Below are 17,865 nucleotides of genomic sequence, written 5' to 3' on the forward strand. Positions count from 1 at the left end.
TCAACGGAAGGCAGTAACTAGTGATACAAAATTCTGGTTCACAACTAGACCTAGAGTGCCAAATAAGTATTAGTTCGTTAATAACTAGATTTTCTGTTATAAAATCGACTAAAAAACTGTTACCAGCTTTAACGAGCTGCGGCTACATATGAGTATGCATCTTTCTCAATACTATTCCACCAGTACGTAACTATCGAAAAAGTACCAAAAAGAAATTTGTATATAGTTAGGAAATAGTGAAAAGTTAAAGCAGCGGGGACAATTTTCACCGTCTAGTACATCGCCAGTTGAAAACATGTAAAAGAGGTAGATGGCGAACTATTAGTGGTTCAGAATGCAGGAGAAATGCACTTATTTTGAACTAGAGATTTTCCTCACGGGGTAGTTTCTGTGACCTTTTATTTCAACTCGGTATATTATTTTTCTTGGTTATGAGACATTTTTTGACTGGAAGTGGGGGGAACCGTAAAGTAACCATGCCAAATGTTATTTTAGCACCTCAGTAATCTCTGTTGCTAATATATGTGACCCGGTCTAAGAAAAGGTGTCTTATGACTCAAAAAAGAAATTGCGAGAAACAGCTGTTAAAGATGAACAATGCATTTCTTCAGTTTCTTAGTAGTTTTTCTTTTGCATTATGAACAGTCATGTCCAAAAGGTAAAGCACAAACCAGTTTCTGACCGATATTTTGGCTCCATTGCCACTGAAAAAAAATGCTATCAAAAGAATCTGAGGATGCTTCACCAGCCACCAAAGTGGCATCGAATGAACCAAATGCTTCATCGTCTTTCATTTGTGCTCTTCTTTCTCTACATTTTTAGTACACTTCTAAGCAAGTTACGACTTTCTACTTTTCACCACGTGAAAGAGCGTCTCAAAAACTATCGAACCCAAAAAAAAAAAACTGGACATTTTTTTTTTTGAGTCATAAGCCACCTTTTCATAGCCCTGGTCACATATGTATGTAAATTTGAACACAAATTTAAAACACTTGCTTCAGCGGTGATTTTGCCCAGTATCGCAGGTGGTGGTCCCGCTACGTCACCATGGGGCATGTACGCTGAGACCACCCACATTTCATTACTGCCTCGCTCGAAGCAGACCGTGGTTTAGGTCAGCATTGCTGAAATTAGAGAGAATAAAAGCTTTAATCTCTTTTTTAACAAGCACACAGGATCTAGACCTAACTGCCTCCCCATGCACCAAGGTGTTGAATTTTCCAGTCCTTAATCCAGAAATATTTCTGCCGTTGCTACTCATCCACGGCTCCTGGACAAGGACTATATCCACTCCGCCTTTTTCAAGGCAGAACAACAAATTTGCGGAAGCCGCCTTAGAGTGTTGAAGATTGATTTGACGGATTTCCATCAAAACCGCTCTTCTTCCGCACCCCACACTTGGCGGATCCGTGTTAGTCTTGTCCATTGTTGAGTTGAGTTGTCTTTTCTAGATCCGCCATTATCAGTAGAAGCAGGGGCACCGCGTGCAGGACGTGATAACTAATCACGCGTGACAGTTCATCACTATGGCCGGTCTAAGACTGATAACAGTCGCTGATCCAGAGCCTGGAACCACGTATGATATCCAAGCCAAGTATCTTAGCCCCCATCGAGGCTGTTTACTATTGCACAATTTTTTTACAAACATTCGCCACTTGTATAAATTCACAATGGCTGCTACAATAACAAAACATTTTGTAGACTGTCTTGTTTTGATTTCGAAGTAAAAACTCATTGCGAGCATTTTCTATTAACAATATGGGAGTGTTACATATATGACTAGGAAGAAGTGCCGTTGTCACCCGAGGTTGTCAGCAATGGAAGGGAACCCTCTACTGAGTTTTCGAAAGTTCGATCTGCCAGATGCTCCCAATCGGTGTTTGTTATAGCTAAAAACAATGACTGGTTAAGTGGTTAAGCGACAATGTATTATGATAAGGAACTTTACCTACTGGGAAGTAATTTTCCTTCTATAACTTTCATGAAAATGAAATTGTGTATTAACTTTGTCACGATCCTCAAAATTGTAAGTCCTTAAAGGAAAATATATAGACCCACCAATAAGTATACCGAAATGATCAGGATGAAGAGATGAGTTGATTTAGACATGTCCGTCTGTCCGTCTGTCTATTTGTATGCAAACTAGTCCCCCAATTTGTGAGATATTTTGGTAAAATTTGGTTAGCGGGTATATTTAGGTGTCCGATTAGACATTTGTCAGAACTGACCGGATCAGACCACTATAGCATATATACCTCATACAACCGATTGTTCAGAAAAGAGGATTTTGTCATATTTTCCTCAATTAATCAGATTATCTTAAAAATCGCTTAGGTATGTGCATCTGTTCACTATATATTTCTTATCTTATGCAGCCGATTATTTGGATATTACGAATGGAATAAGATTTTGGTTCAGCCCCATTCCTAAAAAGTGTGAAGTCTTCGGCACAGTCCCATCTTTACTTCTTTAACCATAGCTTAACCGCAATTTTTAAAACTGTATCTTCGAACTTTGGTAATGTTCAAGTTCGGCGTTTGCAAATACGAATTTTCGCAACTTCCCAGATACATTTTTATTGGCATATTTGAGTTGCAAACTTTTCTCGAACCAGAACCTTGTAAGAATTCATATACATATGCATAATACCAAATATACGCATATTCATACAAATATATGTACATACTAATGTAGATATATTTATTTTACTTAACAAGGGTGTGCTGTAGACTTTTGGTAGTCCAGCTCAATTAACATCATAAGATAAATTCTACTGAGTGCAGTCTACTCTCTATCACAGACTAGGCACAGTGCAACATTTTTACTTAAATTGGTGCATGAGCGCGGTCAGAAGAAAATGCTTAACAATTTTTTTTATTTTCGATTTGTAGGCCGAATTTGAACTTTGCGTATTTGAAAATATGCATTTTTCAATTGTATTATTCATTATATTTAGAAAATTTCGTTAGAGATGTGTTCTGCATGCACCAATGGAAACATGAAAGGACTTCTTAATCATTTCTACAAGGGTCCAAGAAATGCTCAAGAAAAGATTGCAGTTCTAAAAAAACTTACATATTACAAAAACCCACTGTGCAATACTTCAGGGAGAGAACGAGAAAAATAGGCATATGTTGTTTACACGTTAAACCCCTCCCACTTTTTAAAAGAGCGAATGTTTGAATGCACTCTCACTCAAAGAAATCAAGTAAGGACTGTAGTGTCTTCTGCTGCGTCAATAGGTCTCATAGCTTTCATGAATATATGGACGCACCGAAAATTAACACCATTGTAAACCTTTACAAGTAGCGCAACTCACAGCTGATTGCTCAAAATTTGCACACACACACAAATATTACTTAAGGTCGAAAACCTTTTAGAAAGTTCAAGTAAAATACTAAACAGACATAAACTTTGCAAATATAACTTAGGACACCTTATTTACAATAATTAAGAATAAAATTTCACTTATATTCAATTATATTCGCCTAACTTTTAGGTACCTAAACTAACCTAAAATAACCATTTAGGTTTTTTCTCTATTTAGGTAGTAATTTATGCAAACTCTCACAAAGATTAAAGGTATATTGATACAATGCAGCTCTGCTCTGCCTGCTGTTCTACATTCCACTACATTCGACTGCTTTCATTTACACCCTCCACACAATTCGCTACGTAACTTCAATTCAAGCTGCCAAACTATATAGTTAACAGTAAGGAACACTTTCAAAATTTCTCACTAAAACTAACACTTTCAAAACTTCTTATGAAAACCAGTTTGGGCCTCTAGGTGACGAAAACTAGCAATTTCACTTTCTGGCTGACGAAAATGAGCAATTTATTATTGTTTTCCGTCTTATTAGAAGACCTGGAACAAAATTTAAAGGAACTTTGAGTAAGGAAAGTGTATTGCAACTGCTTAATCTGGCGACTCTAATGAAATTGAATAATTGTCATCTAACGCCTCATTACTAATCATAACGATTGTGCTTTTAAGATTTTCTTACATCACGGTAGTTATCCTTTTTCGCGATAACTGATGCTAACTGGGAGTATCAAGGGAGACCAAGTCTTTGTATTATCATATCTGCTTAAAGTTCAGAGTAATACCTGGCTATCACTGCTCACGCGTTGGGTCACATCCTCGATAGATACATCTGTAAGCTTATCTTGAACACCTTTTTTTGATTTTCCGTACCGTATTAATATATTTCAGGGCTGTCCCTGCGATCTGCAAACTTTTTAAATTGGTGTTATATTGTTCTTGAGTCTCACTTTCCCTCTGCCATTTATAGCATAAACATTAGGGAACGACTTGGGACTCGAGTTTTTTCGAAGAGCTTTATGTTTGTGAATCGCCTCTGCCATATCATTGTGCAGGGGTATCATGACTGGATTGCTAGATTTGAGTGCGCTGGAAAATTTAAACTACTAACGCAAGGTTTCTTTTAACTCACATGATCAACAATAACAGAAAATTCGAAACATGTTTATAATAATTAAAAGAACCTATATTATTTCTGAACACCTTGTAAAAAAAAAAAAAGTAACTCAGTTTGAACAATCGGTAATGTAGTCGGTTGTATAAGATAAATATTATTCAAACTGAGCTATTTTCCAAAAATCTTCGAATACTCGTAAAAGTTCGGTAAAATTTGTGGCCATTACTGTATGTAATAACAATTTTTCTAAAGCCGACAAAACTGTGTATACCATTTCGTGTTCATGAAAGGTATAGAAAGAGATCTCAGATATAATTAGCAGCTGCTGGCATGTCATAGAAATTTCTAGAGAGATAATCGCGTTCTCGTTAGCTATTGTTGTTGGCGGTATAGCCTACTGAATTATAGTGAGAGAGAACATTGAAAGCAGAGAGGTCACGCTAAGAGCTTAAGCTGGTATGAGTAAGCAAGTAAGTCTGGCACTTTTGCATTTTATATTTATTCCCTTTGTACCAAATTATACACAGTGTAGCATTTCTACTAACATCGAAAATTACTGGCATGATATAATGCTTAAAATAATAATCGTATTAACGAATAGGGGAGATCGGGGAGCTTCGTCGTTGCGTTACTTTCGTCAACGACGTTTTTGGCATGAAAGAGAAATCTGGCATCATCAAATATCGACGCAAACTCACCCACCACCAATAATAATGACCATTTCAAAGTTGCACATCTCTAGCTGTATAACTGATACAAGTAAACGTACATACTTTTGTGTTTTCGCGAGTGCCGATATTATATTTCAAGTCTTTTGTGGAAGTGATTTTCAATATTTACATGTGTCATTAAAAAAAAAAACAATTTATTGCAAGTGAAAGGTGAGAATGTGATATTTGTGGTAAAGTGTAGTTAGTATATTTAAATAATTCATAAGCCCTGAAAAAATCTCGGCGGCCGAGTGTGCCCCGTTAAGACGCTGTATTCACCCGGACATCGAATTCTTATTTGAAGTACCTAAAACTTTCTTCCTTCTTTATCGCATTAAAAATGGTTGCTCAAGCGAAAGTGACAGAAGGGTTATATATGCAGATAAATAAATAAATGTAAAGCGCAATAACCTCCGAAGAGATTTTATGCCGAGCTCCTCTTCCAATTTGCGTCGTGCTCCTTTTAATTTTTCCTAGAAATTAGCCGGACGGGACCTACTTGTTTTAAGCCTACTCCGAACGACATATGCAAGGCAGATAATATTTCCCTGAGAGCTTTAAATATACAGTAAGCTTTCTTAGGATACTTGATATTTCGACAACCATATTTTTCAAGAGCAATGTGGAAGACGTTCCTTTGGTTTTGAGTTTAAACTTCCACAGCCCTCAAATTATGCTTCAACATCGCGATGTCGTACAAAGTATATTTTTGAAGTGGATCTAAGCATTTTTAATATAAAATAACATTGTATATAACTAAACTGGCATTAAATGTATTTTTTATTTGTAACATTATATTTAAGAAAACTAATTTTTTCAAAATTTCAAAAAAACTTTAAAAAAAAGATTTTTAATCTCATTTCGGAGCTTTACTACATGCCTGATGAAGGTGTCCCATCAATCCCGCCAGCTACCCCGCCATGGGGCACATTCAGCGAAATCAAGTATTTTCATAAAATGTTAAAAAATTCAGACAAATGTTTATGCTAAATTTCGTTCGGATTTGAAGCATTTCGATCGACTTATGGCATCAAAAGTATTTTGGAAAGAGTAAGGGGCGGGTCACGCCAATTTTCAAAATTTGTTTAAGTTTTGTCCTTAGCTCAACCATACCACTACTGAGGTAAAATATCAGTCAAATGTTGCTAAATACCATGGAGTTATTGCACACTTTATTAAGGTTAGAACTTTAGCCGATTTTGATTACCTTCACTCAGTCTATATAATTTGGCAAAAATAGTGTCTGTGCCTAATTTCAATGTTATATCTTTAACGGCTTTTGATCTACGGCTTGTTAAACTTCCAAAATTTCTTCTTCTAAATGTGGATGCTATGTTTCTAAGCGTGCTGCGCCTCGGCAGTGGTTTGACAACTCTTCGGTCATAATTCATAATTAAATTGTTTATGTTGTTTTTTTTTTTCCAAATTTCAAAAAAAATTGTAAAACTTAGAGTAGTTTCGGAAAACGTATTTATTTCCAACTACTTTACCTAATTTTATTTTCATCATCATCACCATGCTTGCCACACTGTGCACTGTCATAAAAGAGCATTAGAGGCGGAGCCATGCATGCAACTGTGAGCAAGACATAAAAAAGAGAGGAGACTTCAATGCCAGCTCTCGGCATAATGCCAGCATAACGTAGAAATTTCTAGAAAGAGAATCAGGAAACTTCCGTGAAGAGCCGATTTAGTATAAATATCGGCGCAAAACGCGTTTCGCATCAGAAGTAAATAAACAAGCAAACAATAAGCAACTCTTAAAGAGATTGTGCAAAACAAAACAAACGCAAACTTTTAACAAAAGTATTTATTTGAAAATTATAGTGAAGTATTAAAGCAAACACAAGAAGATAAAATGGTAGCAATTGGTATTGATTTGGGAACAACATACTCCTGCGTTGGTGTTTTCCAACATGGCAAAGTGGAGATCATCGCTAATGACCAAGGAAATCGCACAACACCAAGTTATGTGGCATTTACAGATTCAGAGCGACTGATAGGTGATGCAGCAAAGAACCAGGTGGCTATGAATCCAAAGAACACAGTTTTCGATGCGAAACGATTGATTGGACGCAAATATGATGATCCAAAAATAATGGAAGATGTGAAACACTGGCCATTTAAAGTGGTTAGCGATTGTGGTAAACCCAAGATATGCGTTGAATACAAGGGTGAGAACAAACGTTTCGCGCCAGAGGAAATCAGTTCAATGGTGTTGACCAAAATGAAGGAGACGGCTGAAGCATATTTGGGTACAACAGTGAGCGATGCTGTAATCACAGTGCCAGCGTATTTCAATGATTCACAGAGGCAAGCAACAAAAGATGCCGGACGAATAGCTGGTTTGAATGTGCTGCGAATTATTAACGAACCCACAGCAGCTGCGTTGGCATATGGACTCGATAAGAATTTGAAAGGTGAACGTAATGTATTAATCTTCGATTTGGGTGGCGGCACATTCGATGTATCAATCCTAACCATCGACGAGGGTTCACTATTCGAAGTGCGTGCGACTGCTGGTGATACACATTTAGGTGGTGAAGATTTCGACAACCGACTTGTAAATCATTTGGCGGATGAGTTTAAGCGCAAATACAAGAAAGATCTACGTTCAAATCCTAGAGCATTGCGTCGTCTACGCACAGCTGCCGAAAGAGCGAAACGCACCTTGTCATCCAGCACAGAGGCTACTATTGAAATCGATGCACTGTTCGAAGGAATCGATTACTATACAAAAGTAACAAGAGCGCGCTTCGAAGAATTATGTGGAGACTTGTTCCGTCAGACTTTGGAGCCGGTGGAGAAGGCATTGAATGATGCAAAGATGGACAAGAACCAAATTCATGATATCGTACTGGTTGGTGGTTCAACGCGTATACCAAAAGTACAGAGTCTATTGCAGTCGTTCTTCTGTGGCAAGAGTCTAAATCTTTCCATCAATCCGGATGAGGCTGTGGCATATGGTGCAGCCGTTCAAGCAGCTATTTTGAGTGGCGACAAGAGCAGCGAAATTCAAGATGTCCTACTGGTTGATGTAGCGCCACTGTCATTGGGTATCGAAACTGCTGGTGGTGTTATGACGAAAATCATCGAACGAAATTGTCGCATTCCATGTAAGCAAACGCAAACATTCTCCACATATTCCGACAATCAACCTGGCGTCACAATCCAGGTGTTTGAAGGTGAACGTGTCATGACCAAAGACAATAATCGTTTGGGCACGTTCGATCTATCTGGTATACCGCCAGCACCACGTGGAGTGCCTCAGATTGAAGTAACTTTCGATTTGGACGCCAATGGTATACTCAATGTATCGGCGAAGGAAATGAGTTCTGGCAATGCTAAGAATATCACCATCAAGAACGACAAAGGACGTCTATCACAAGCCGAAATTGATCGTATGGTTAATGAAGCAGAGCGATATGCTGAAGAAGATGAACGACAACGCGATAAGATAGCGGCTAGAAATAATTTGGAGAGTTATGTATTTGGCGTTAAGCAAGCATTGGACGGTGCTGGTGACAAGCTGAGTGATAAGGAGAAGAGCGATGCATTAAAGGCTTGTGAAGACACCATCAAGTGGCTCGATGCAAACACGTTGGCCGATAAGGAAGAATACGAGGACAAGATGAATACATTGACCAAACTTTGTTCACCGGTTATGACAAAATTACACGGCGGTAGCGGTCAAGGAGCATCTTGTGGTCAACAGGCTGGTGGATTCGGTGGTGGACGCAGTGGTCCAACAGTGGAGGAAGTAGATTAAATTTGTACCCTTTAGACGTTAGTACTGGGAAATATGTAAATAAATTTAGTTGTGATATAAAATTCAATAGTTTCTAGTAACAAATTATTATTTTTTTTTTGTATAAAAAGACTGAAAATATAGAACAAAGTATTAATTTTTTTTAATTAAAAATTAAGTTTCTTTTATTTTATTCTGACTTGGGTGGGAGGTTGTGGGTATGGCGGTCGTAGATTTTTATTTTTGCATTCAAGTTTGATGGTGTTGTAGGTCGAATGGTTTGCTTGAGCAGTGCATTTCTACATATATACATACATTCATGGATCACACCATATAACATCGGTTTCAGCTATTGGACATATTTGTACCAAATAACTCCACGTACATGTAAAATCAAAAATGTTTGGGATGACATTATTCGATGTGACGTGATATGCTATGACCAAATATAATCTATTGTGATATGGTGCTATGATAGCCATAGCTGAGTGAAATATCACCCTATATTGGCTGCCGTTTTGAAATTTCTACCAAGAAAAGCTTCTCAGCCAAAATGCAAGTAATGTCACCCCCCAACATTTTGGATTATATACTTGGAGTTACAAAACCTGGTGAGGCGAGATTGGTTTATGAATTGATATTATGTTAAACTTTATATAAAATAATCACCCCTCTTCAGCATTTCGATTACGTTCCCGTTCTACGCTCCGTTTTAATCGAAGTTGGCTATTCTGCATTAGGACGGAATCGTAATTAGAAGAGGAAGAGCAAATGATTTTTCGAAATCAGCTGTTTGTACGGAATGTGTGAACATTGGAACAAAATAAATTAAAGAAAATTTGTAAAAAACACTGAAAAACGTTTAGATTTTATGATGCACGCCATTTTGTACAAAAAAAGCAATAGAATATATTGCCACAGTGTTATATTTTTTTGAGTGAAGTGCTTTCATAATGTATGTGTGTTTTTGTCGTTCTTTTGGCCAGTTCCGTGGCCGTGGCCACCAAGTTTTGTTAAAACGGATTCCTGCACGAATATAGTTGACATTTTCTGAATTTTATGGATGCTAATTTCATTGCACTGGCCTAAAATACTTTATGAAGATTTATTTATTCTTTCCGCAAGGATTGTTTACGTTTTCGCTTCAACTTCCTCTACTCCGGCAGCTTGCTTTGGCATATAACTGAACCCAACGAACAGACACAAATTATAGCTGTCTATTATAATGGAATCAATAGCCGCGGCATTATTTGTGGAGTTGGAAAGCAACGCATACGAAAATGGCCAGGCGAGAATGGAAAGGCAAATATTGCGAGATTTGTGTAATTAATTTGAGATGAGTGACGAATTGGAAGAAATTGAACTTAAAAGTGGTAAAGTTTAATGACTTATTTTTATATTTAGGTTCAAAAAAAACTTTCGTCTTAATAAGGATGCTTTCAAGTATGTGTTAGATACTTTTGCGGGGCAAATACGTCCAAGCACTTCGACATCGACATGTTGTTTTTGACGTGGAAACATATAAAAAACAATCATCATCAAGCCTTATACGTTTCTTATTACTCTGTACTAAAGCACACATCAACAGCTTCAATTTGATACCCATAATGTAAAAACAAATCCTAGTGTTACCCTGGTCCACGTTTTGGCCTATATCTCAAGACCCTAGTCACAAACAGATATGAAAATTACCTTGTACTAAAGCACTCATCAACAGCTTTCATTTGTTATCCTTCTTGTATAAACACTTTCTAGGGGTATCAGGGTCCACGTTTTGGCCTCAATCTCGAGACCCTAGTCACCAATAGGTATGAATACTACCCTGTAATAAAGCACTCATCAACAGATTTCATTTGTTATCCATATTCTATAAAGACATTCTAGGGGTACCGGAGTCCCCATTTTGGCCTATATCTCGATACCCTAGTCACCCACGGGTACGAAAAATACCCCTTATCAAAGTACGCATAAACAGATTCCATTTGATGCCCACATTTTACAAACATATCCCAGGATTACCCAGGTTCACGTTGTGATCTCAAGACCCTATCCAGAACGGGATAAAAAGTATTCTATGTCTGTCTCCTGGTTCTAAGCTACCCCTCCACCAATTTTCAGCAAAATCTGTTCATTCGTTCTTGAGTTATAAATAGTGTAACTAACACCACTTTCTCTATATATGTACATATATGCATCACATTAGAAACTTCAAAAATAACAGTATTTCTCCACTATTTAATGGATGTTATTATACGATCTACAAACTTCAATCACTCTATCTATTAAAAAAAAGCGCATGAAAATCCGTTGCGTAGTTTTAAAGGTTTAAGCATTCAAAGGGACATTGGACAGAAAAAGCGAATTTGTTTTATAATATGTAGTGATAGCGATACATGCAAAAATACCAAAAAAATAAAACTGATTCAAGGTTCGATTCGAGCTCAAGGCCGGAACAATAATAAGCACTTTGGAATGTCAAACAAAGTAATTGACAATAAACAAAAATCCAGCATTATCAGTGATTTGCAACAGATGGCGCAACACTGAATAAATATACTTGGTAAAAGAAATAGAAGTAGCAAATTTGCCAGTCAAACAAACCACCGCTGTATAGCTAAATGGTTAGCGCAGCGTGCCTAAAAGCCAAATTAAACTTCCTTAACCCTAACGCCATAGTCGTAACCATACCCATATCCATAACCATCTCAATGTGATCGATTAATGGTGCCTTAACCTAAAAATCGTGAAAATTTCATAAAAATGAAGAAAACGCAAAAAATTACAAACATATTCCACAAAAAATAAGTCTCTTAGTCATAACGTATCCAAAACAATGAAGAAAATCTACAAAAAGTTATTAAATTCAGCAACTCAAATATTTTTAGGTTATGGATATGGCTAGGAACCAAAAACCAATAGATTGGCTATGGCGTTAACGTTATGGTATGGCACCATTAATCGATTACATTCCTTTCCATAAGGTAGGTTCGAACAGCTGATTTATTTGGTTATGGCTTTATGGTTATAAGTCACAAGCGTACTGATGATGAAGTCTTAGCACCCTTCGAAATGGATCTATCTGCGCAGCTAGGCAGGTTGTCTGAAAAATTTTCTACTTACTATTCCAAAAACAAAATACAATTTTTCAAATTTAGAAAAATTAAAAAATAACAATAATTATCATTAGAAAAAAATTATTGTTCTGGCCTTGAGCTCGAATCGAACCTTGAATCATTTATCAATAGGCCGATAAAAACAAAAACAATTGTTAAAAATAAAACTTTTTTGAAGAATTTTAAGGAAATGTTTAATATTTTTAACGAAAGATTATTTTTCAATAGATGTATGCATTCTTAAGCTCCGTTTTCATTATGGCATATATGTCGTCAAATGTTGCCAAAATAATGAAAACGGGCTGCCAAATAGTGTCAGTGAAAACGACCAAATTTCAGTTTGCGCTGTTGGAAACGTTTGACACACAAAAAAGATTTGCCAACATGCTGTCAAATCTCTCATTAAACGAGCAATTCTTGTTTGTTTGTATAGCCGAACGATCTCGGGAACGGCTCAACCGATTTAAATGAAATTTGGCACAGAGATAATGTATCACCTTCTAAGACTTTCTACTTAGGTGTTGCCACTCAGAATGTCTCACAAGGTTGCCACCTTATATACCGATATGGGTATCAAACGAAAGGTATTTCACTCCGCATTACAATAGGAACATTTTTGAGTAGGGTTGCCATTTAGGGTTGCCACCTATTCGAAATTAAAAAAAAAATTGCATGAGATATGCCGATATGGGTATCAAACGAAAGGTATTTCACTCCGCATTACAATAGGAACATTTTTGAGTAGGGTTGCCATTTAGGGCTGCCACCTATTCGAAATTAAAAAAAAATTGCATGAGATATGCCGATATGGGTATCAAACGAAAGGTATTTCACTCGGCATTACAGTAGGAACATTTTTGAGTAGGGTTGCCATTTAGGGTTGCCACCTATTCGAAATTAAAAAAAAATTGCATGAGATATACCGATATGGGTATCAAACGAAAGGTATTTCGCTTCGCATTACAATAGGAACATTTTTGAGTAGGGTTGCCATTTAGGGTTGCCACCTATTCGAAATTAAAAAAAAAATTGCATGGGATATGCCGATATGGGTATCAAACGAAAGGTATTTCACTCCGCATTACAATACGAACATTTTTGAGTAGGGTTGCCATTTAAGGTTGCCACCTATTCGAAATTAAAAAAAAATTGCATGAGATATGCCGATATGGGTATCAAATGAAAGGTATTTCACTCCGCATTACAGTAGGAACATTTTTGAGTTTGGTTGCCATTTAGTGTTGCCACCAATTCGAAATTAAAAAAAAATTGCATGAGATACGCCGATATGGGTATCAAACGAAAGGTATTTCACTCCGCATTACAGTAGGAACATTTTTGAGTAGGGTTGCCACCTATTCGAAATTTAAAAAAAATTGCATGAGATACGCCGATATGGGTATCAAACGAAAGGTATTTCACTCCGCATTACAATAGGGATATTTTTGAGTAGGGTTGCCATTTAGGGTTGCCACCTATTCGATATTTAAAAAAATTGCATGAGATATGCCGATATGGGTATCAAACGCAAGGTATTTCACTCCGCATTACAGTAGGAACATTTTTGAGTAGGGTTGCCCTATTCGAAATTAAAAAAAAATTGCATGAGTTACGCCGATATGGGTATCAAACGAAAGGTATTTCACTCCGCATTACAATAGGGACATTTTTGAGTAGGGTTGCCATTTAGAGTTGTCACCTATTCGATATTTAAAAAAATTGCATGAGATATGTCGATAGGGTAACAAACGAAAGGTATTTCACTCCGCATTACAATAGGGTAATTTTTGAGTAGGGTTGCCATTTAGGGTTGCCACCTATTCGAAATTTAAAAAAAATTGCATGAGATATGCCGATATGGGTATCAAACGAAAGGTATTTCACCCCGCATTACAATAGGTACATATTTGAGTAGGGTTGCCATTTAGGGTTGCCAACTATTCGATATTTAAAAAAAATGCATGAGATATGCCGATATGGGTATCAAATGAAAGGTATTTCACTCCGCATTACAATAGGGACATTTTTGAGTAGGGTTGCCATCTAGGGTTGCCACCTATTCGAAATTTAAAAAAATTGCTTGAGATATGCCGATATGGGTATCAATCGAAAGGTATTTCACTCCGCATTACAATAGGGACATTTTTGAGTAGGGTTGCCATTTAGAGTTGCCACCTATTCGAAATTAAAAAAAAATTGCATGAGATATGCCGATATGGATATCAAACGAAAGGTATTTCACTCCGCATTACAATAGGGACATTTTTGAGTAGGGTTGCCATCTAGGGTTGCCACCTATTCGAAATTTAAAAAAATTGCTTGAGATATTCCGATATGGGTATCAAACGAAAGGTGTTTCACTCCGCATTACAATATGTTAATTTTTGAGTAGGGTTGCCATTTACGGTTGCCACCTATTCGAAATTAAAAAAAATTGCATGAGATATACCGATATGGGTACCAAACGAAAGGTATTTCACTCCGCATTACAATAGGGACATTTTTGAGTAGGGTTGCCATCTAGGGTTGCCACCTATTCGAAATTTAAAAAAATTGATTGAGATATGGCGATATGGGTATCAAACGAAAGGTATTTCACTCTGCATTACAGTAGGAACATTTTTGAGTAGGGTTGCCATTTAGGGTTGCCACCTATTCGTAATTACAAAAAAATTGCATGAGATATGCCGATATGGGTATCAATCGAAAGGTATTTCACTCCGCATTACAATAGGGACATTTTTGAGTAGGGTTGCCATTTAGAGTTGCCACCTATTCGAAATTAAAAAAAAATTGCATGATATATGCCGACGTGGGTATCAAACGAAAGGTATTTCACTCCGCATTACAATAGGGACATTTTTGAGTAGGGTTGCCGTTTGGGGTTGGAGTAGTTGGAGGACATAATGGATAAGTCAGCTTCAAATTCTGCAATTTTCGTTCATCCAGTCGGTAGTACCACTGAAAAAAGGAAGCGGGTGAGAAAACTGACTGAAAAATGGACAGCCGAGCAAACCTAGAGGCTATTGCAGGAAGTTGAGGTCAGGGAGGGGACCTTGAATTTTCTTTCGTCTCAATACAGGGACCGGAGGGAGGCTCAATGGCAAGATGTGGCGGATATTTTAAAGATGTCGCGGTTTGAGGTATCTGCCAAGTGGAACAGCCTGCGCTGCCCTTTCCGCGTGAGTTCCTTTTCTCTTTATAAATATACTAGCATTTACTCGCGGCCCCGTCCGCAAGGAGAAAATTAAATGTATGGGCTATTCACGTTAGCCTGCTTATCAAGGTATCTGTTTAAAAATTTTTTTCTGTCTAATGCACTTTATTTTTGTAATTGAGTAAAAAAAAAGATCTATATGAGCTGATAACCTGATAGGATCAAAAAATTATCCCGAATTTATCCAGAAAAAGCCACGAATTGACCCCGACGATATCGCGGACGGATCCCGAAAACCATGCAGAAATGCCCCGGAAGGGTCTCCAAAAGTTCTCGGAATAGTCCCAAAAAACCCGAAATGACAACGACACGATTCTAGACTTATCCAGAGAACCACACAGAAATGATCCCTTAAGGGTACCAAAATGATCCCGAAATAGTCCCGGAAAAGTTCCGAAATGACCCTGACGGGCTCAGGGACGGATTTCAAAAAACATCCAGAAAATATCCCTAAACCCTCCAGAAATAATGCCGAAAGGGTCCCCAAATGATCCCGTATTAGTCGCGAAAAAGTCCCGAAATGAACCCGACGGGATCCCGGACGGATACATCTAGAAATGATGCCGGAAGGTACCCCAAATGATCCCGAAAAAGTCCTGAAATGACCCTGATGGGATTCCGGACGGATCCCTAAAACCATCCAGAAATGATGCCGAAAGGGTCCCCAAATGATCCCGTATTAGTCTCGAAAAAGTCCCGAAATGACCCCCACGGGATCCCGGACGGATACCCAAAAATATATCTAAATGATGCCGGAAGGTACCCCAAATGATCCCGAAAAATTCCCGAAATGACCCTGATGGGATCCCGGACGGATCCATAAAACCCTCCAGAAATGATGCCGAAAGGGTCCCCAAATGATCCCGTATTAGTCTCTAAAAAGTCCCGAAATGACCCCGACGGGATCCCGGATGGATACCCAAAACCATTTAGAAATGATTCCGGGAGGCACCACAAATGATCCCGAAAAAGTCCCGAAATGACCCTGATGGGATCCCGGACCGATCCCTAAAACCCTCCAGAAATGATGCCGAAAGGGTCCCCAAATGATCCCGTATTAGTCTCGAAAAAGTCCCGAAATGACCCCCACGGGATCCCGGACGGATACCCAAAACCATCTAGAAATGATCCCGAAAAAGTCCCGAAATGACCCTGATGGGATCCCGGACGGATCCCTAAAACCCTCCAGAAATGATGCCGAAAGGGTCCCCAAATGATCCCGTATTAGTTCTAAAAAGTCTCGAAATGACCCCGACGGGATCCCGGACGGATACCCAAAACCATTTAGAAATGATTCCGGGAGGTACCACAAATGATCCCGAAAAAGTCCCGAAATGACCCTGATGGGATCCCGGACGGATCCCTAAAACCTTCCAGAAATGATGCCGAAAGGGTCCCCAAATGATCCCGTATTAGTCGCGAAAAAGTCCCGAAATGACCCCGACAGGATCCCGGACGGATACCCAAAACCATCTAGAAATGATGCCGGAAGGTACCCCAAATGATCCCGTATTAGTCGAGAAAAGGTACCAAAATGACCCCGTCGGGATCCCGGACGGATACCCAAAACCCTCCAGAAATGATGCCGAAAGGGTCCCCAAATGATCCCGAAAAAGGCCCGAAATGACCCCGATGGGATCCCGGACGGAACCCGAACGCCACCAGAAATAATGCCGGTAGGCACCCCAAATGATCCCGAAATAGTCCCGAAATGACCCCATCGCTGTCAAAAATATTTACTTAACGTTTGACGTCAGTGGTGAAAACTGGATGTCAATCGACTGACACCACAATTTGATGACAGTCTTTGGCACACACTGCTATATCGACTTCATGCCAGTTTTTAATATGTAATGAAAACACATTTGACACCAAATCGCCATGACGACAGTTATGTCAGTATTTGATGTCAGTGATTTTGACATAGTGAAAACAAAGCATTAACCATTTATGTTGCATTAACAATTAACCATTTATGTTACATAAATATGTATGTACATACCAATGTCAAGCTGATATGATATGAAAATACATACATATGTACATTCATACATGCCTATAAACCTACGCCCTAATTTAAATAACGCAGCGAATGCTATGTACATATGTACGTATGTGTCGCATCATACCTAACTCAAAAGCAATTAGCGCGAACAGTTGTCACCGAACAATCACACACACGAATTTTTTGGTAAAAATGTTACTTTTGTTTAAACAATTTGCCTGATAGAAGAAAGGAATCAAGTATTTTTTTGATGCAGATCGAAGGTAAATATTTCAAAGTTTTACTGAAAAGTACAATTTTTTAAATCCATCCATCCGATTATGAGTTATAGCTGTGTAAACAAAATGTTTATGATTTTTTACTACATTTTGGCAATTCGCCACGCCCCTATAATATATATCTTTAAAGTTATATTAACTGTACCATCTCACGTAGCTAAGCTTTCAAATGCAAAAAACCGTTTTAAAATCGGAGCATTCTGTGTGAAGTTATGTGCATACATGGGATTTAGCGACTTTATTTTATAAGATTTATAGATAGATAGATAGATACAGAGAGAATGGTTGTCGCGAATGGCCAGAGAATGGAAGAAAGGTTTGTTTTTTGATTGTCCTTATTAAACTGAAGTGCC

The 17,865-nt window shown here is 38.0% G+C and overlaps 1 protein-coding gene across 1 annotated transcript; it reads left to right on the plus strand.

The window, feature by feature from the left end:
* The first annotated feature begins 6,892 nt into the window (after window positions 1-6,892).
* LOC137240755 (heat shock protein 70-like) lies at window positions 6,893-9,004 on the plus strand. The gene has a single exon (XM_067767431.1). It carries the CDS (start codon window positions 7,010-7,012, stop codon window positions 8,918-8,920), a length of 1,911 nt encoding a protein of 636 aa, XP_067623532.1. The 5' UTR covers window positions 6,893-7,009; the 3' UTR covers window positions 8,921-9,004.
* The last annotated feature ends 8,861 nt before the right edge of the window (window positions 9,005-17,865 follow it).

This window comes from Eurosta solidaginis, chromosome 2 (genome assembly GCF_040869045.1).
Source record: "Eurosta solidaginis isolate ZX-2024a chromosome 2, ASM4086904v1, whole genome shotgun sequence".
NCBI lineage: Eukaryota > Metazoa > Arthropoda > Insecta > Diptera > Tephritidae > Eurosta > Eurosta solidaginis.

Coding starts and splice junctions, on each gene's coding strand:
- LOC137240755 (XM_067767431.1), top strand. CDS start 7,010: ATGGTAGCAATTGGTATTGATTTGGGAACAACATACTCCTGCGTTGGT.